General features: G+C 43.4%; 1 protein-coding gene across 2 annotated transcripts in view; it reads right to left on the bottom strand.

Moving 5' to 3' along the window:
* The window catches only part of LOC126520841 (lysine-specific demethylase 2B-like), a 61,186-nt gene that overhangs the window by 37,608 nt on the left and 3,266 nt on the right, over window positions 1-20,312 (bottom strand). The window contains exons 1-8 of one of the 2 annotated variants that reach the window (XM_050169628.3): window positions 19,974-20,163; window positions 19,113-19,251; window positions 18,330-18,408; window positions 17,416-17,462; window positions 16,301-16,473; window positions 15,018-15,124; window positions 12,242-12,335; window positions 1,757-1,910 (exon numbers count right to left, since the gene is read on the bottom strand). In XM_050169628.3, coding sequence (XP_050025585.2) covers window positions 1,757-1,910; window positions 12,242-12,335; window positions 15,018-15,124; window positions 16,301-16,473; window positions 17,416-17,462; window positions 18,330-18,408; window positions 19,113-19,251; window positions 19,974-20,036 — 856 coding nt within the window. In that variant the 5' untranslated portion in view covers window positions 20,037-20,163. Of the gene's footprint in view, window positions 1-1,756; window positions 1,911-12,241; window positions 12,336-15,017; window positions 15,125-16,300; window positions 16,474-17,415; window positions 17,463-18,329; window positions 18,409-19,112; window positions 19,252-19,973; window positions 20,164-20,312 lie in introns of those variants that run through there. The other variant, XM_050169629.3, reaches the window with a different exon arrangement.

The raw sequence follows: 20,312 nt of genomic DNA, 5'->3' as shown, positions 1-20,312 counted from the left end.
CGAACAAATGTGAATTTTAAAACATGTGCCATGAACAGTTTCCATAAGCACATTGCATTGCCATTTAATGCAGCTCACAGCCAAGACAAGTAGAAGACGAAGAATTCATTTACAGTCGACAACTGATATTTTGGACCTGCTATATTATTAGCATAGCTGCGGCACTGCCACCTTTGCTATTGAACAAATGTGCAATGGCAACCAAAGTTTCAAATGCCACATGGCGTCTTGTTCCATTTTTCAGGCATGACTCCTGTACTGCCAAGAATCCACCCCAAAAACATTAATTTCAGACACCTGGTGAAGCAGTGCTGATTAGGCCCGACTGCCAAGGCATGACAAAAATTCATAGCTGGCCACGGTGGCAAGTGGCTAACCACTGCGAAAATTTTTCCGCTCGTCAAGTTGCTCAGTGGTAGTCTAATGACTGTAGAAGCGGCATATGAGTTTGTGGTTGATGACAGCAAGCATGGCTGCCAAGATCCATCTGTGCACACAAGGCTTGCACACAAATGAGACAGCGCCGAGATGAATCTGTGCAACACAGCCCAAAGCGCTGCATTGAACAATGCATGATGGTCGCGAGCACACGAAAGGTTCCCACGACTTCGACAAGCGCTATACTTTATGTAGGTCGAACCACAACACTAAGCGAAAATCCGTAAACTAATTCTCTGAACTGCTGACATAGTAAAAAATGCTCGACTTTCATTTTCAGATGGAAATATCTGAAACCAAGAATTTGGGGGAAAAATAAAAATAAGGAACTGATTACAGGGATGAGTCTCTCTTTTTGTGAGGGCCTTGTTCTGTTCTTTTTTTTAAGATTTGTAAACTTGTTGCCATTGTATCAAGGTTGTATGCAAATCCCACTATATTTAAGCTATTCACCTCGAAATTGCTCCACATAATAATGATTCATTGCAACTTCCCTTTGAACCAAAAAATTAAATTCGCACAAGCCCATACACAACAGATATGAAATTATGGGAATGTATATGGAACCTTTTCAAGAGGAATGGCTTACCATTAAGTAGAAATGCATCCTGTGTGATCAAAGAAATTGACACTTTTTCATACACAAGGCCATAGAAAGTTGCCTAATGCATGTGTTCTCTCTAATCTAACATGCTTTGCCAACTCTAGGCTAACATGACTGAAAACAATGTCCTTATTTAAGAGGAAGCTTTGGCTCGGGAGCTCCCATCTAAATACATAGGAACAAGGAAATTGTTTTTCTCGGTAATCACGGCATCAATTTTGACTAGATGTGTTGCACTTAAACAAAGAAACTGAAATCTAGTAACTGTAGGAAGTGGATTTTCAGTTTATGCCATCAATAAAATTCATGGATTGCAAGCTAAAAAAACCCAAGTATCAAGTTTACAACTCTAAATCATAAATAAAAAAAACAGTACCACGATTTTGTTAACTGCACCCAATAATACCTCTGAGTGCACAAAATTGATGTATTATAAACGACTCTATAAAATATGCCACTAATTTGTGAATAGGACTTTTGTAAAAACCCCACAAACATCGTAGCAATTTAATGTAAGGCATAAATTCATACTCGGAAGTACAACAGATTTATTCGAATCAGTACTTGTCTCAAAAAAGCTTTTCTTCATTTTACATGTATTGAATGTGAAAGTCATAGGTGGCCCCGAGCTAACGCTTCCTCTTAAATAAATAGGAAAGACCGTAGCTAAGATTAGGTTCTACAATGCGTATGGGGGGGTGAAAGGAAACACACCAGTGGGAATGAAGAAGGTGTCACCCTCGTTAAGGGTGACGCGGTCGCACTTCTCCACAGTTTCACCAAAGAAGACGTCCCCTTGTTTTCCTGAGAGGACCCATTGTTCATACAGCTGGAAGTTGCGCTTGGTTGGAGGTATCAGCCAGAACACCTGGAAAAGAGATGGACAAAAAAAAAATTTTCTTTTTCACACACAACTTTTTTTGTATAACAGCATTCAATTCCTTTCTATTTTGTTGCATAAGCGATGCGCAATTCCTGCATCGATGCACTGTAATGATCATTGCACAACTTTTGACACTTGTAAAAGAGTTCTCGATTGTTTTCTTTTGATGCAATGCTTACACTCACTGGACTGTTTCCTTTGACAATGCATTGCACAGACCTGCCAACCTTAAAAGGATAAAAATAGTAGGCCTATAATAAAATAGGTCATAGGGCTGAAATTCAATTTATGACTCAAGACTGCGTTCAATCAAAACTGCAAATATATCCAGAGGGGGAGATTAAGATGGACTGCAATGATTGTAATGGCATCATTGGAATCTGACATATGCTGGCGGGGTGTCTCGCGACTCTCCCCGTCATTGAAGAATCGACACAGTGGGAGAAAAGGATTCAAAGCCCATTGTTTCAGGACCAACTAAGGGCCGTCCAGAGGGCCCATGATGTCGCTGAAAGGTTTGGCCTGACAGTGCCAACGTGGGAGCGGCCCGCCTTGGCTTAAGAAGTCGAGCCTCCGGACCTCATTACAATAAAAGTTTTCACACACACCCACTGAACACACACTTGGCTCTGCAGTCACAAAATAGTTTTCCGCATATAAACTGAAAAGCAGTCGCCCTTTTAGCAAGAAGTAGTGTCCCCCAGACGTTATTGCAATTAAGTAGAATAGCAATGCACTGCAGCCTTAGCAAAATAAGAACGTGGAAGTCTTGGCTATTATTACACTCGAACCTCATTATAACACCAAGTCGAAGGGGAAGCCGAAATTACTTCATTATATGACATCCATTACTTCGTTATACAGAGCTGTCCACTTATAACAATATCAAGAATGAAAACTGCGATCGTTATAACTGATCATCGCTATATCTGGACCGCTGTAATAAAAGAAAAAAGGCTGCCGAACGTACCTTCGCAGCTCCGAAACCAAATCTGCCACTTACGGTAAAAAATTGGTGTTGTAAAAAGTAGGCTGTGAAAAATGAAACGTTTATTTATAACTCTAAACAGCGTGGCAAGTGTTAGGTGCACTGAAACAGTCAGAAATCTGCACTTGCTTGCATGAAAGTTTCAGGCTCACAACTGCGGTGTGCATCACATCTAGCGGCTGCGCGAACACAAGGCAGCCATAATTATGCGTGCATGAAATCAATGAGCGACTCTATCGACGACAGTGCACTTTCCGTGAACGTTGGGGTTGGTGTCAAAGACGGGCCACTGTCAATCTCGTCGTCACTGCCTCTGCTTGTTGTCACTTCCGTCGCCACACACCGCCGTCTGTATCGCAATGATGATTGCCCCGTCGGAGATTCTTCGCAGAACGAGGCAGCGCTATCAGCACTCAGAAACTCCTCCATCAAAGCACTGCCTATTTTATAGCCAGCAGCGACGTGCTCCCTGCAACCGTGTTGGTTTCACGCATGGGGGGTTTTGCTCTGGCGCACAAAGCCCGCCGTTTCCGTTGATCGGCATGATCACTGGTTCTAGCCTTCATGATTGTGGTGCTCGCAGTTTTCAGAATCGTTGATATCATCGACTGCACGAGTATTGCAAAATTTGCAGCTTCGTCCTAAGTGACACAGCTTTGCGCTTTGTCGGCGCACTGACCGCTTCTTCCACGGCGCATTTCTACGCTTGCCGAGGAAGAGAGGGAAATTCTAGAATGGGAGTGCAGGCACGGTTTGCTTCTTGCTTTCTTTTTTTCTCTGTACACATGCCGGCAACATGGACATGAAGCAGCTGGCGCCATCTTGTGGCATACTGCACCAACTTGCGGTGCTCTCCGTGGCTTTCACAATCAGCGCACTGGCGGGATGTGCTGCGCAGTAATGGCGGCAGGTACAAACTCTCGTAGGCAAACTTTTCGCCCCATCTCGGTTAGGAGGAACTTACAACGCAAACTTCACGATTATTCCGCATGGAAAATGCCACCCAAAAGGCACAATTTCGATTATTATATCCAATATGTGGTGAATAATATATCGTTATATACGGGTTTTTTTTTCTCATAGCCCTAATGCATAAGTTGATCCTCTGAAGTCGAAATTAACATTAAAGAATTTTAGTGCATCCAGCATTCCGGAAAGTGCGGGTGGTTTGCCGGTTTAATGGGGGCGTAAATGTGAGCGACCAGATTGGTGGCGCCAGCTGGTGGCGTAAAGCTCAACCACACAAACACAAAGCTAATTACTATATTCTGCTTAGCTGCTGGTGTAAATTTTCGACAACAGCATAATCGCGGCCACATTTACACTGCTGCCAAAAATTAGCACCAGCAGCGAAGCAGGATACAGTGGGTTACTAGAGTTTTAGCCATGTGTTTGTCTGGTTGAACTCTAAGCCACAAGGCGGCTGCACCGTGTTGGCCGGTCACGTATGCGCCCCCGCAAATTTGGTAATCCGCCCAAACCACCCCCGTTTGCCGGAATAGTGGACAGGCTAAAGGTCTCTGCTATAACTGATATATCATTATATGTGGTATCGTTATAAGTGGACTGCACTGTACAGACTATCACCCTTTACGGCAGTATATACCGAGTTGTTTGCACCACTTTAAACATGCAAAGAAGACAACTCTGTGGCCTACTGAACCACTATGCGGCCGCGTATGCAATGAAATTTTAATCAAACAACAGCAAAGACTTTCCAGTGTGTGGAACACGCAACGTTTTAGCCTCTGATGTGACAGCCCCTTTACGATAGCATCCTTACATTCCAATGTGATTATCTTCCGTTTCCGCTTTCCACTTGGCTCGCTCATCTGGCGTGGTATTCCTGGTCTCGAACCAGGACGAATTTTTTATTAAAATGAGGTTTTAACTATATGGACCTCTGTGGGTATTTCAAGGATAATTACATTTACTTTGTTATATTCATTATTCCGTCACATCCTGTCTAGTTAAAATGAGGTTCAAGTGTATCGATAATATTTTATTATTATAAATGAACATTATTAATGATGTTTCAAGAACAGTACTGCCAAACAAGGTGCAATGTGCACATAACCAGAAATTCAGTACTGGTTAAAACATTTTAATGGTGCATACTCTAATCAGAAAAAAAACATATGCTAGCCTGGATGCAAAACAAGGCAGCCTTAAGGGCTGCATTTATCAAAGCTATAAACTATAAAGTTCAGAGGCAAGAGACCTTTACAAGAGGCAGTGACGAACCAATCTCACGACAAAAGAAGAAAAAAGTAATGAAGTGTCAAGAATCGCACAGCTGTCGAGTTCAACAACAATGAAATGAAGTGCGCAAATGGTTCACGACGCAGCTCGCAGAGCCTTTAGAACATGTCTTTGGAACTGGATACTTGCATTCCTTCAGAGCACTTGTGAAGCTGAAGGGACGTCTGCAAAATAATTTTATTTGCAGACCCACATGGAAGAAAGCACACAACTAAAGGAGGTCAATGTGGAAGTACGCCAAAAACTCAAGGTTTCGAAATAACTTGAAAACACCTGAAATTTCAAGAGCAACGTCACTGGCAATAAAGCTACTAGAATTGTACTATAAACACATTCTGCAAGTGTTTATGTTTCAGAGGGAGAAAGGAGGTGGAGTCAAGTATACTTTAAAAGGAGAGATGAGCCAATAAACAAGAGAAAGCATGGCACATAACAGTGGAAGCTTAACATACACGAAGTGCTGATTGGCTGGGCTCGGGCACACATGAGGAGGAGACTGGTGCCTCCAGCCAATCAGCACTTCGACAGCAGATGAAATGAACACGTCCGCTAGGTGGACACTTACAGAATGCCCCTCAGCACCTGCTTGCATGCATTCAAGCTCACCAGAACTCACTTCCATTCATACCCATGCCCAATCACACCTTCTATCAATCACTCAAACACTATCTCACGTCTGTGAAATTAAATGTAAGTATCAGTCAGTGTATGTGAGTATGGCAGTGGACGCAACTTTTAAGAAATGTTTAGATGAAATCTTTGCTCACAAATTTATTTGTGTAATAGCTGCACCCTTACAACAGCAGCACCTGCACTGTCAGATAATCATGTGCTTTTCGAAAAAAAAATTACAAAAGCCTTGCATGCACTATACAACTGCTTCTTGAGTGCAAGTACTGAACGTAGTAGCTGGATTAGAATCACTGCTGACGACACTTGCAAGACAAACGTTGATTATAAGTGCTCTTCAGAACTAATGCCCTCAGTAAATGCGTTTATATTGCAAGCTGCTGGCAACTACGTATGGCAGGAGATCAATATATGCACAGGTGTTATGTAACTTATACAACAGACCTCCATCCAGTCACGTAAATGCTGCATATTTTGAAAGCCATAAAAGTCTTAGAAGACAAACGCACATAGACCCCGTCTTTCTTTCTTTGCAAGGAGATAAAAAAAGTGCACAACAGGTAAAACAGGCTAAAGGAAAAGATATCAGTTATTGAAGAAAAGAGACTATCAGAAGTTCCACGCCAGATGCAAGAATTTAAAAAATAATTTAGAAAAATCATATTAAGTGGAGACAGACGGCAAGATGGGCTCACGCCCCAGCTGTTGGCAAGAATGTCACACAATGATGCATTAACTGGCTATGCTCCAACAATGGCGAGATTCTGCTGGGCCAATGTGGCGAGGGGAGCACAGCTTACTCCTGACATTTGAAAGAAACAATGGCTGAAGCTTTTTCTCGGTCTGTACTTGCAAAGCATACTACAAAAATAAAAATGGCCAGGAGGTTTTTTTAAAGTTCTGTTATAATTTCTGCGCTCACTGTATCTCATGTAGAGATACTGCTCCAAAGCTTAACCAAGTGCTTTATACTGTAAATTACATTTTATCCAGGAGCTCAGCATCTGGGGACTTTTGGAACAATATGAAAGCAGTACATTTCGCAGCATGGAGGGAGAAAACATGCCTTTTGTTGCGAGGGCAAGCCTACTGTTCCTAATTGTAGGTATTTTGTGAAAATCACCAAATTCAGGTCCTAGTAAAAATGTAACTGAGTACAACAACCCATGAATGACATGCAATGAGAAAAGTGTTGCAAAGAAACACCGCACGTTTTGCCAAAATTACGAAAACTGAACATAACAACTGGCACCTCAAACAAAAATGTGAAGCCACTCCTTTAGACAACCACATTTTTTTTTAATATATAGCAATAATACCGTGAGTAATCAGAAGATACAACTACTTCGGGAAACAAAAAAATGCAAGAAGAGATGACAAAGCTCTAATGAAAAATGGCCAGACATTCTTGATTGATTACAGTTTCACAAATGAAGTTTAACACCCAAAAGTAACAACAGAGTTAGGAGACATGTCAGGGTGTAGGGCTCTTGACCATACGCTTCAATATTTGTTTTATTTTTAGGTATACTTTCATAAAGTTTGAATGAATGTGTATTGTTTAGTGGCGCAAGGGCCAGCTATGGCCAATGAGCGCCAAGACAGTGTTATTTCATAAAGTTCACAGAGCTTAGGTATTTCAGTGCTAACGTAAGATATACATTCAGTTTTCTTGCAGAGTACACAAATTTTAACAAATTCAACAAGTCAGTTTTTTCATAACTTGCCTGGAGGTGAGCTATATACTAAACTATATATGGTGTAATAAAAATTGACATACAAAAATGATGTTGAAATGATAAGAGTTTGCAGTGCAACAAGAATTTATACTCTAAAACTGATTTGAGCAAAAGTTCTTGCAAAGGCTGACATGCTACAATGGTTTATAGTATGTGCGAAGTTTGATCCACGGTAATACCGAGGTCAAATTACAGTAGCCGACAGATTTTTCGGACTCCAAAAATTCGGACTTGTTGGATATTCCGGACTTCGTAAATGCACCATCAGGGTTCCCATAGAGCTAATGCATTTTCGCCACCGATATTTCTTCACAAACTTGGCTGCCAAAGTTTGATTTTTCGGACTAGGTTGCTCGAGCCACGCTACCCGAGCTTGGAGACCGCCATGTTGGATTTTATGCTGGCTTGGCTTCGAGTGGCCCATTCTATAGGCTTCAAGATTGGGATGCACATGCGATCCCCAGGTCTCCGAGGCCATGCCCGCTCTTCCTTGGCCAACAAAACGCCCCTAGGGACGGCACTTTGTCTATTTTATTTTTGTCAGCATTATCGTCATAACCACTTAATGCAGGATCAGTTCTTTAAGTTTCAAATGCTATTTTGCATGTAGTGTCCAGAGAGCTGGTGTGTCTCGGAGACGTCACATCTTTGTGCGGCTTCGCATCTGTGTGATTGGCACGCATGTTTGTGCGGCTTCGCATTTGTGTGACCGACACCACCTCCTGTGCCTTCGCCAGAACCAAGTGGCGTGAAGAAACGTGGTTCATTTCTTCATGTCTAGGAGAGGTCGCATCTCTGTGCGGCTTCACATTTGTCTGAACGGCGCCACCTCCTGTCCCTTCGCAAGAGCCAAGTGGTGCGAAGAAGAAACAGGGCTTGTTTCTCCGATCTCCATGGCGATCTCCACCAACGGAGATCAACACTGTGATCTTGTCGACCGTGTACGGAGAAGACATCACTCTTGCGCAAATCTGAGCAAATCTGGTTGCCTCCCCGCAATTCCGTGCCTTTGAGGGCAGAGCATTATTATGAATTTTCTTAAGGGGGGAGGAGGGGATCAGAATTAACTTTTTTGTTTCTTGACAGAAAGGGCTGAAATTTGGCACACACACTGCACATTGCAATAAAGAGACCATTCTAAAATTTCATTAGGATATCTTAATTAGTTTTTGTTTTATAAGAATTTATAAGTTCCTTGCTTGTGGAAAGCCTGGCACAGTAACGAAACATGATAGGGAGCTGGAAATACTTTGCATGTTTGCCCAGATGTCTAATCTACATCAAGACAGTGTTCGATTTTTTTTTTAGAGCGCTAATAATTTTTTGCTCAACATAACATGCACATGACTGTGGTTCACTGCATGGAGCCATGTAGTAATTGTGAAATAATTAAATAATGGAAAGATAAAGAAACATTTCAAGACTGTCTTTAAATACAGCACAGCTTGTGGATCACAGCAAAACAAACTGGACCAAAATCAGTCAAGCCATTGTTGTGCTACGCTTTCCACGAGCGAGGTGATTGACAAAAAAAATGCAATTGAGAAAACTGGCTGCAAAGTTTGCAAAGTTTTAAAAGCACTGCAAATTTATTAAAAAGCATCAGGGCTGTAATATATTGAATCATTGCTGTCAGGCATCTTCTTACACCTTTGCCTCTTTATTTGGTGGGTTTTGGATGCCTTCTTCAGGCGTTCTTTATCCTTTTCTTGCGCCGTTTGGAGTAGTGCATGACGACCATTTTCACTGCCAGGCCGAGCCTGGTATCGTAGTGTACACCCACAGAACGCTGTTGGCATCTTGGGCACAGAGCTTTAGCGATCAAAGAGTTCATCGCGGAAACAGGCATAATAATGATCTCGCAGTCACAAGGGGCCTAAATTTGTTCTTGGCATTGCTGCTTCCGCTCAGTCGCTGACACTGCGCGAAGGGAGTCGCAAACGCTGCATGCCTGCGCTTCTGCAGTCACCGCTGACACAAAACGCGGCTCGAGGTGCGTCTGAATCGTGCGACGATTCGTCTGGTGAGCCTTGAGTCACCATACAGTATGCAGCTCGTCGACGGTCGGGGCTCACTCGCAGGCTGCGTGTCCCTGTCGCACGATGCATCGGGAACGCACACCGTCTCTGCCGGCGATGGAGACCTTCGACCCGCGTCGCCTCCAACAACGCGATCTCGGTTGCTGAGTCGCGCGGCCGTACGCACAGGTGCGAGAGCCTCCATTGGCACGTCTTCCGGTGGCTTAGTTATCAGTATCGATGTCACAGGGCGATTGTCGGCTTCGCTGCTGGAATAGCACGGTGCAAGATAACGCGGCACGTTATCCGCGTGTTCAGTCGGGTTCTCCGCTTCTCCCGCTGGCCGCCGTCTTTTTCTCGCCGTAGGAGGCTTGCGCTTCCGTTTTCCGAAGGCATGCTTCATTTAAAAGTTCTTTTCGAACGAGCGACGATCCATCACTGACCTGGGAGCTTTCATAAATCCGAATTCTGCGAGTGTCAAGCGAAGAACGACGCCGGCGTGGTTTTCAAAGCAGACAACTGCCGTCCGCTGTGGTTGCCAGCTTGCCCGCTGCTGCAGCAGCAACCAATGGCGAGACGCCTTTCAGTACGGCAACCAATCGGAGGCCCGCTTTCATAACAGGGCCCGTGTGACCGCCTTTAGCAGACCCGCGCTTCTTTTGTGTTTGTGCGTTTGTTACAAGATGGCGATGACCGAAAAATTCGGAAACGGAATGGCGAAACTTCGAGCGTTCGAACGATACCAAGATGGCGGCGTTCGGTGGCGGGAAAGACGAGTTAGGGCTCCGCGAACTGCGGTGATTTTACGCGATTTAAAGCTGTTTTCTCGCCCTACGCACTGATAAATTAATTTTTTTCGGGCACTTTTAGTGCGTTTTCAGTCAAACCATATTGATACAATGTAGATTAGGCATTGCAGATACCGAAACGCGTCGTTGCCAAAAATCTATCTTTTTTGCGATTTTCGCTATCTGATCCCCGCGTCCCCCTCTTAAGCCACTCTAAGCAGTATAAATTTCATTTTTCTGAGTTCGATTTTTCTGACTATATTTCGGTCACCGCGACGTCTGAAAAATAGGTCGGCTACTGTATTACTTTGCAAAAACTTCTGTAATATTATTTGTTCTTTCATATATTTGAAGACTACTGCACTCTGTAATTGTCTACCTTACTGACAAAAAGAAAATAGGAAATTACTGCGATAAGATAAGTAGAACCAGAGGTATTGACATTCCAAAACCATGACACCATCAGAAAATGCTATTTTGAGAAAACAAGAAAAAACATTTCACAACATATTCATGATAACTAGAGTAAAGGCTAGACTACTCAAGAATGATACAGGGACCCAACCAAGCAAGTATAAATGCTCTACACAAACCTGAAGCAAAGAAATGCGAAAAGACATTTTGACCAATTTTTGGCTTAATTTAGACCTGCAACCACACATTCAGCAGTAGAAAGCTACAGCTGCTGAACTACCATGGCTTTTAAAGGCGTTACCATGCATGTGAAAGATCCCTACTAATTTCAGCTACAGTCGCTGACAGATTTTTCGGACTCCAAAAATTCGGACGTGCTCAATTATTCGGTCTGCTTCGCTGCACCACCATTCTCCCCATAGCCCATAATGTATAAATGCCGAAAGTCTGATTTTTCGGACACTCCTTGAACCAACTCGATTGAAAGCACCATGTACCGACTCTGACCATTGCATGGTTCGTCTTGCTGAACGCCATTTTTGTTTTGAACGGAGCCTCCTTGCTGCCCCACCAAGTGGCGCTACTGCAAATCCCCGCTCATCATCATCGTTTCTGCCTGGTTCGTGGCTACAGCAGTTCCGGTCTTCACTTAGTAAGCCATGTCAAGATAATCCAGCAGCTGATTTGTTCGTTTCTTCGTGCACGACGCTGCAAGTAGGCCACGTTTTTCGTTTGTGCGACTGGTATCAGCGTGACGGCGTGGTGATGTTTGCTTTGTGTGCTCTGTCGAGGTTGCGGTGATGCAACGTGGCATACGGAAACATAGCGTCAAGTGTCTAATGGCATCGACAGTGCCTACGCAGACTGCGCTGGGGAATGCAGGCAAGCGGGTGCCGGGAGCCTAGGATTTGTCGCCTTCCGATGTGCACCCTACTGACGCCGAAAGTTTTCTGCCGAGACCTGTGCAGTGGTTCCAGACACCGTCTCATTTGACAGTTTCACAGGTGCTCACGCTGCTGTACTGACATCCGCAGAACTCGATGACGGCGAGATCATTCATCAGGTTTCTGCTGCACCGCTGGACGATGACTCCGAGTCGGAAGATGACGCACCATGTGCTACGCTGCCGTCGCATGCGGAGCGTGCACAAGCAGTGACTGTGCTTTCAGCCGCCTATGTGACCGTACGACCCTCTCCGAGATTCAGGCTTATCTGATTGCGCGTAAACGGAACAGCGTGCAACGGCGCATTCACGATTTCTTCAACCCTACTGCCGAGCCCAAATAAGTGCGTGGAAATAAAGGATTTCCTTTTTTCTTAATCTGCTTTTTCAGACACCTGTTTATTCGGACATTTCCGCAGTCCCCGTGAGGTCCGAATAAATGGTCGGCGGCTGTATATGAATGGACTGTGCACATGCTTTTTTAAAAAAATGGAAGGTTGGTGACTGTGGGACACAGCATTGCAGAACACCTACCTTCTGGCCCCGGAGAAGGTGATACCAGACCGATGTGCCCCCAAAGTCGATGTGGAAGTCTGTGTAGCAGCCCTTCACACTCATCAGACAATACCTGCGGAGAGACATAACAGTACTTGAATGAAAGAACATGAACATAATTGCACGTGTGTAACTCATTCTGCTAACACCCATCCCCGTTTCTCAAAAAAAAAAAAAGAATTGAAAGAAAAAAGATTATGCAGTTCTCATTATTGGTGAGAGTAAAGACATCACTCTGAAAACAATGCAGCAACATCTCACGAGTAATGGGAATCATGTCTACTTTAATGGCTGCATTTACAGCCCTTTCCTGCATGCGCAAGTCAACACAAGAGCACAAATTAAATGTGCAACAAAACTACCCCACTATTGAACCAATGTACTGGAGACAGCTCAACTAATGCAATTTTGAGGCTAAAGATTCTGTAAAACGCTTTGCCTTGTTATTAGAACAAATAAGGCTGCAGTCAAGCTACAGGAAAGTAGGCAAATGATTATTATTTTCCATGTTATACCTTGACATTTCTTTATATTCAGACAACCAAAATGCTGCATGTTGTTGTAAGAATAGTGCTTCATTATTTCTGCTACCTGGCAATTATCGAAGTACCCCAGCTACTTGATGCACTTTTAAGGGATAATGTGCTTGCTCTTCTGATCTCGCAAAAACTGACAGATTGAAAACAACCACTCCCATCCATTCACACGAGTCTCCCATGCATCATGTTACAGAAAAAAGCAAGTATGCTAATCTTGTTTGGCCATTAACATAATCACACACTCCTCTACTGAAGAACGCCTCTCAAAACTCTGAAGGCTAACCAACACAGAGCTCAGTTTTCAAGCAAAAAATTCATCAAACTTGTTTCGAATACTACACAGGGAATTAGATCAAGCTCTTTGCGGGAAGAGAAAGGCATCAGGCACTGGATAAGATTTCTTGTAATTGCGAAGTTTAGTTTCCAAAATGTTTTCCTTTGCAACATACTGCTCCAACTAGACAGCTACCAATCTTTTTCTTTTGCTGATTGCCACTGCCTCCACTTGTAGCACAAGGCCAAACCACTCAAATGTGACTGCCTCATAGTGCACATTATAAACAGTTATCAACTCTGACAACTACACCCGCTGTCACTGTAAGGCAAGGGGTATTGACTTGGAATGCAGGCTTACAACACAATTCAATGTCAGCTGGCTTAAAAGTCCTGCCTTGCGCACGAAACATGATGCAATGCAAAAGAATGTTAGTAATTTGGGCCAGTTAGTTCAGGTTGAAGTTAACTAGAGTAAAAGTAAATGGGACAGGATGAACAGGACAGGGATGAAGCGCTCCTATATAACTCGAACATGATGCAATGCCACATCTTGTTGCAATAGTGCAAGACCCTCTGTCAGTTTGTAAATGGCTTTTTTCACACAATTGCCCCTCCCCTGCTAATCAAAATGCAATGTTGATTGAAGAAACTAATTAACGAAAAAATTTATTGTGAATGTCTTTTACGTCATGTGTTGCAGCTAAAGAAACAATACGCACAGCAAGGCCAACGTGTGCAGCACACTCCACACTTCTTGAAGGACACACTAAAGTTGTTTTGACTTGTGTTAATTGCACATAAGACGTACTACCACAATGGGATGAAATACTAACAAAAGCAACACATATCCCAGTCAACTAAGTGACATCTGTGATCATGGCATAGCCGAGCACTAACAGCACCCTGGCCCTAAAACCAAGCCTCTGTGAATTTAACCACTATAGTGTCATACACAGCAGTGAACATGAAAATTTGCCAACTAGTTTGTTTCCTATGGTTCGCGTTTAGTTCCAGCATGACAGTACAACAGCACAAGTAAAACAATCCGCCACAAAAATTTACCAATGAAATACAAACAATTTGAATTCATTAGTGCAAGGGACACTCGAAAGCAATCTAAAATTGAAGAAATTTTTCCGATAGTGTCACCCAACTCTGCAGAGTTACTAACACAAATGAGCCGTATAACCACAGCTACGCAATTTTTTTTTCTCAATACAGTCATACAAGATGTAAGAGCGTGTCAGCAAAAAGGCAGCCAAAAGGGGTAAATATTTAGGAAGCATGAATCAGCAATATGAATCAAAATTCAAACTAAACTGCGAAGCACGATGAGAGAGACACGACGGAAGTGCAAAGAATGAAAAAGTCAACAAGTTTTCTAACGCCTACATAGGGCCTGAAGCAAATGTCAGGCCAAACAGCTGTGCCTTCTCTTTAAGCACAGCTGCTGCTAAAAGCTGAAGGCAGGCAGATGGCAAGACCTGTGTGCAAATGATTCTGCATTGTCTCTATAGAAACATAAGGTATGCGACTAAGAAAATTATAAGCATGTTAATAAAATTCACAAGTAGCTCCGGAGAGGCCAACTGCCAAAGCCTGACAACAATAAAAAGGACAAAACAGCAGCGATTAAGTGATGCTGAACGACCTTGCAACAGGCCTAAATGGAATAACAGCGCGGCTGACAAAATATGTTGGATTTCCTGCAACACACCAGAAAAATACCTGGATGGCCTTCGTTTTCAGAAACCCTTACATTTTGCAACCTGCCAACATTACAATACACTCAATATGACAGTGGCTGAAAAGTAAAATAACTCAACAATAACTGTGCAATGCATTAAAGCTATTTTTCTTCTACTCTCTCAACTTCCTGCTCCAAAAATGACCTCAGACAATCCGCAAGAAAAAAAACATGAATGAGAAAGAAAACGTACTTCTGAACCTTGGGGTACTTCATGTCCTCGATGGCGTTGGTTCCTTCGGTCTGGCTTTCTTTTAGGTGTCTTGGCCACACGACGTCAACCCAGTCTACTTGTCTAACCTGCAGAAAAAAAAATTCAGAGGTCAAACTTCCACTTAATCACAGCAGATAAAAACAAAAATCCCACACACTAAGAAGTTGCCCTAAGAAGCTTTGTCCATTAATTCACTGTGCTAGAGAGTCGCTCAGCACCACTTCTCTAGCCTCAATGAACGACATTTATTTTCAGTGATAAAAAAATTACAACATCAATGTAATGTTTTTACTCCCGACTAATGCACACAGACCGACAACAGCGCAGCTTAGGCATGTCCTTTATTTTATATACAAAAAAAGCGGATGCCTAGGCCATGCTGTTCAATATTTATAGCCTCGTTAGGTGAGAATACTCCGATTACTCGCACGTCAATATCATCAGGGACATTTAACACTGCGCTGAAGCTAGTTCCTTGTGTTATCTTTGTAGTATCCCCATATTCTGCATGCTCATTCAACATGCAGGACCTTTCTCTCAAAAGCATGAGGGTGTATACAATTGCACTGCTAATATTTATTAAGCCACACAGGGGCTACAGATATCAGCAAGGCCGAGGAAGATTTGCAAATGCAAACGTCGACACCCATGTTAAATAGCATTGCATTAGTTTGCAGCTTACTACTGATCAGAGGATGGTGCCAACTTTGGTTTCTTGACACTTGAATTACAAAGTGCTTTCATACATTAGCCAACAAAAATTAAAGAATGTCATTATGCAGTATCCTGTTAAAAAAGTAAACAAATTAAAACCTCGCGTTTTTCTTTCCCTTCTCTCTTTTGCTTGCTTTATTAGATTTAGCTGTTGACTCCATAATTACACTACAAAGCCCCGATTTCTGAAGCACACAACAAATGATTACATCATGTTTTTTAAACAGTTGAAAACAGGTATCAAAGCAGTGCTGCAGCTTCAGGCAATGGAGCAGGAGGGGGCTGGTCATGTCACAGATATAACAGTTGGTGGCGATGCGGCGATCCAAGCCACTTGCATTCACACTAATCAGCCCACTGCAACGGCTGAAGGCCACGCTTAACAACTCTTATTGCTGTTCCAAGAGATCAGACTGTGTTCAAAAGGAAACATTTCTAGCTTCTTCCAGCACTCGGGCAGGTGCAATCAAGTAACGACACACCAAACATTTCAGTCACAGCACAGCTACAGGAGACCTGTGAAAAACAACAAGTGTGCGTGCCCTCACCAGGCTCGGGGACTCCACGTAGTTCTCCAGCTTGGTGTGGCTGAACTCGAGACTTATCACATTGAGCAGTTTGTCCCTGTTTGGGTTCTCAAAGTAGCGGCACCAATCCTTCATGGTCATCTCAATGTCCTTCTGGGTTGTCACATCCATCACATCCAGGATCCTGCGACTTCCTGAAATGTATGAGTTGATGTCAAATAAGAACTCTGAGAGCAGGGAAGAAAAAGATTAGCAAATGAAAGATCAGTAAAAGAGCCTGAGAGTAGGGATCGGTGGCCCCAAGTGCAAATGCTAATCCAGAGATATGGCTCAACACATTTTCAGGATACGTTTCAATATGCTGTACAAGTATCCCAAACTGTACAATACAGACACTACACACAAGAAAGGTACACATGTGCCGCCTTACAGCTCAGAGCTGTCTACCTTGCAATAAAGAAGGAACTAAGAAAGCCCACTTATTTCTTAGTTCCTCTGCTGTGTTCACTGTTTCACACTCTACAACATTTTCAGCAAAGAAGACCAATGAGCTCAGCAATAACTCCCACTTTGCCACAGAGCCAGTATCTAGAGAGTCGCAAGTGACCTCGTAATGAAAATGGATCTTGGTACCCTTTGGCAAACGGATCATGGAATTGCCACATTAACATTCGTCAGCAGTAGATGATTTCATAAGAGGCAAAGGCATCTACAATTCTTCCTTGTGCCACAACTTGAACCAAAAGTGAACCAGAACCAAAAACCAACTTGAACCAAAAGTGAACCAAAACCACGCCACCACAAATATGCCAGCAGCAACATGCCAACAGCAGTGCATGCAGTAAAGGTGGCTGGCCTAATTAACTTATGCTTCAAATGAAAATTGAGGCTACCAAGCTGCTCAATCATGCTTGCTTGCAGATACATAAAGCTGCCTGGCAATTTCCTTCAGCAAGCGATGAAAGAAACTAAGCAGCACAAAAGTTGGTTGGTGCTGGTGCCTTGGCAGTGCAAATGTCTGAAAGTGCGGTTTCCGTTTGCTTTTAGTCTACAGTAAAGAGAATTACTTACAGCTTGACAGCTAGAAAAGAAAGGTAGAACGCAGAGAAATAAATAGGATAAAAACAACCACTCACCAACACACTGTCTAACGTCGTTACATGTGAAATTATGGCTCGGCAACCTGTTGAAAAAGAAAAGCAATTTTAGCCCATCATAATAAATGAATCAAGTGACTGAATGATTGACTAGATGTTATGCCCAATGCCAGACTTTGGCTATGAAATGGAGGGTCACAAAGTTAATACCAACCAAATAGAGTAGCTTAACATGCACCAGAATAAATCAGCATACCAGATTTTGCTGCACCACTGAATTGCCAGCTGTATTTTTTAAGAGGAAGCTTTAGCTAGGGGCGCTCCTATCGAAATACATGGGAAAGGAGAAATCGTTTTTCTCGGAAGCCAGAGCAGCAAATCTGGTTAGGTTTGTTGTATCCAAAAGAAAAAGTTAAAATCTACCGACTGTCCCAACCACATTTTTTGTTTAGGCCGTTGATATCTTCATAAAAATTGTCAGGAATTGATAATTTTCAGAAAGTGAGACCATCACATTTACAACTCTGCAATGAAAATGATATCACAATTTTTTAACTTGTGTCTAATAGTACACCTAAAGCAGACAGAATTGATGCCTTATACACCGCTCTGCAATATCCCATTCGTAAGTGAGCAGGACTTTTGCAATATCCTTGTAAACATTATAACAAATTCACATAAGCTGTAAATTTATATACCAAATTTGTCTGCTTTAGACACTCAAAGGGATGCAGTTTGCAGAACAGTGATCCCTGTTCTTGATGCAGAGGGACAAACCTGTAAACTCTAGGCTTCCATTCTTCTCAAAGTTAAAATTTTTCAGAAATCCTTGTAAGAAAAATTTGGCCTTAAAAGTGCTGCTCCCTGATGTATGTGTCTCACATGCAAAGCAAGGCCATTAATGCATACACATGCGCTCTTTGTGGAATTCCAAACATTGAGCAACCACTTGCCTCATTCCCATGTTTGCTTTGCTCTTGAAGAGCAGGGGGAACTCAAAGCCATGTTCTTGTAGATACTTCAGAGTAAAGTCTGGTCAAAACAACATGATGTAAATGTTACATGAGCGACAACACAAACGAATAATGCACTTTTTTTTTTTTCAGAACATTTCAAGCTACTGGAAGTGTTTAACAGCCTAAAAAGAAACTGCAATAATGGTTGTGGCTGCAAACCATTCAAACTTGTTTATTAATGGTGTCAATATCACCATAGATCAAGAACTCAACAATTCAATTAACAATTTAACATTAAGGTAATGATTTTATTAGCGATGTCAATATGCGAGTCCTGAAGTTAATGCTTTGCAGGGTCGTCAAAACGTATCGCGAAGTGCAACATGACCGCATGAAGACGCTCTTTGCACCAGTTTTAATGTTTTACTGCACAACCAGACCTTCGCGACACCCTCAGGGGGCTTACTGTTTTCAACGTACGCATATGCGCACGGCATTACGCGTTCGCGATGCCACATCATAACCAATGTAAGCAAACCACGCCCACAGAAACAGTATACGCGGCCAACTTTCTATCTACGGGGTCACTAGAACGCTACGTTAGACACTAGAATGAAGATCCTACTGTGTTGTGTAACCGAACTTTGGACGACCACTGCACATGAAACAAAAAACGCGTAAGCAACGGCTCGCGACGAAGCGAAACCGTGCGTCCTCACGACAGAGCAGTTCTACGAGGTTATCGTTATCACCATCCCAATAATAAAGCACCCGTCTCACCTTCACCCTTCATCTCTTTGACGAACGAACAGGTGAACGCCGGGCTGGTCACTTTATCCTCCACGGTGAACATTCTGCGGCCTTCGATCTCGTCGTCTTGCAAACAGTCCTCGGTGTAGTGTCGTCGCTCCTTCACCCGCTAGAACACGCAGCGGGCGAGTGATGGAAGAGAATAAAAGATAAAAACGTTGATGCGAGAGGGGGGGGGGGGGGGCAATTAAAGCGATGAGGAAGCCAGCGCAGACCCGCAACACGTATGGTCAAGTGTTCGGAGTTCGCGTCTACACGAATGCAAACACACAGACACAAAAAAAGCACGCGAGCATCGACTTCCCCCCTACAATACTGCCGACAATGTAAGCGCTCGTCAGAAGCTGCTCGCCCCTGACGCCTTTTTAAAACGACAGAAGAGGCCCTAACGCAGCTGGCAAGGAAAACAATCGAGGGAGGAGAAACGTTATGAGAACGCAGAAAGAATCGAGCCAGCCAGGCCTATATAGTGCACGGACGCCTCGGTTCTCTTAACAGCTGGTACTCCAATAGAAGGGACCCGCGAGCACGTTGCCACAGCGACGAATCGCGAAACGACGCCAGCGCAGATCGGCTCACGTCAGCAACAGGGCAGCAGGCAAAGTTTAAAGCGACAAAGCACCTGGCACAACAATCTAAAAAGTAAACACAGCGCAGCGGCGAACTGGCTAGCTCGCAGTCGTCCTCCCAACACACATCGCAGCCGATCGCGTCACGTATTCGATCTGAAAACGTCCGAGTTTGCGACACCGGTCGGGTAAGGTAACGCTGTCACGGTAAGCGGCGATGATTACAGAACACGCATGGCAGAGTGACGACCAGCTAAAGTACCTTCGACGAGAGGGACGTCGATCCCGAAGGATCTTTTTCAGCATTCACATCGGTATCCGCCATGATCGTCTGTCATGGGCGCGATGTTTTGATTGGGGGAAAACGAGAGAACAAAATAGAAAGAGAAATGCGGCCAGCACCTGTGCTGCCGCCTGGAGATAGCAAACCGAACTACTGACCGCAGCCTGCCGCAGCCGAATGTGGCCAAATTTAGAGAAAATAAGCATATGCGGATACTACACCACGGCGAATATTTCAACTGACCTCTAACACTCACTTTTAAATATAAAAAAAAAACTAATGAGAAATTTCTCAGCGTTTGAACAGTAATTTGTGGAT

The sequence above is a fragment of the Dermacentor andersoni genome, chromosome 3 (assembly GCF_023375885.2).
Source record: "Dermacentor andersoni chromosome 3, qqDerAnde1_hic_scaffold, whole genome shotgun sequence".
Taxonomy (NCBI): Eukaryota; Metazoa; Arthropoda; class Arachnida; order Ixodida; family Ixodidae; genus Dermacentor; species Dermacentor andersoni.
The sequence above is the reverse complement of the archived record's forward strand: the minus strand, read 5'-3'. Positions and strand labels throughout refer to the sequence as shown.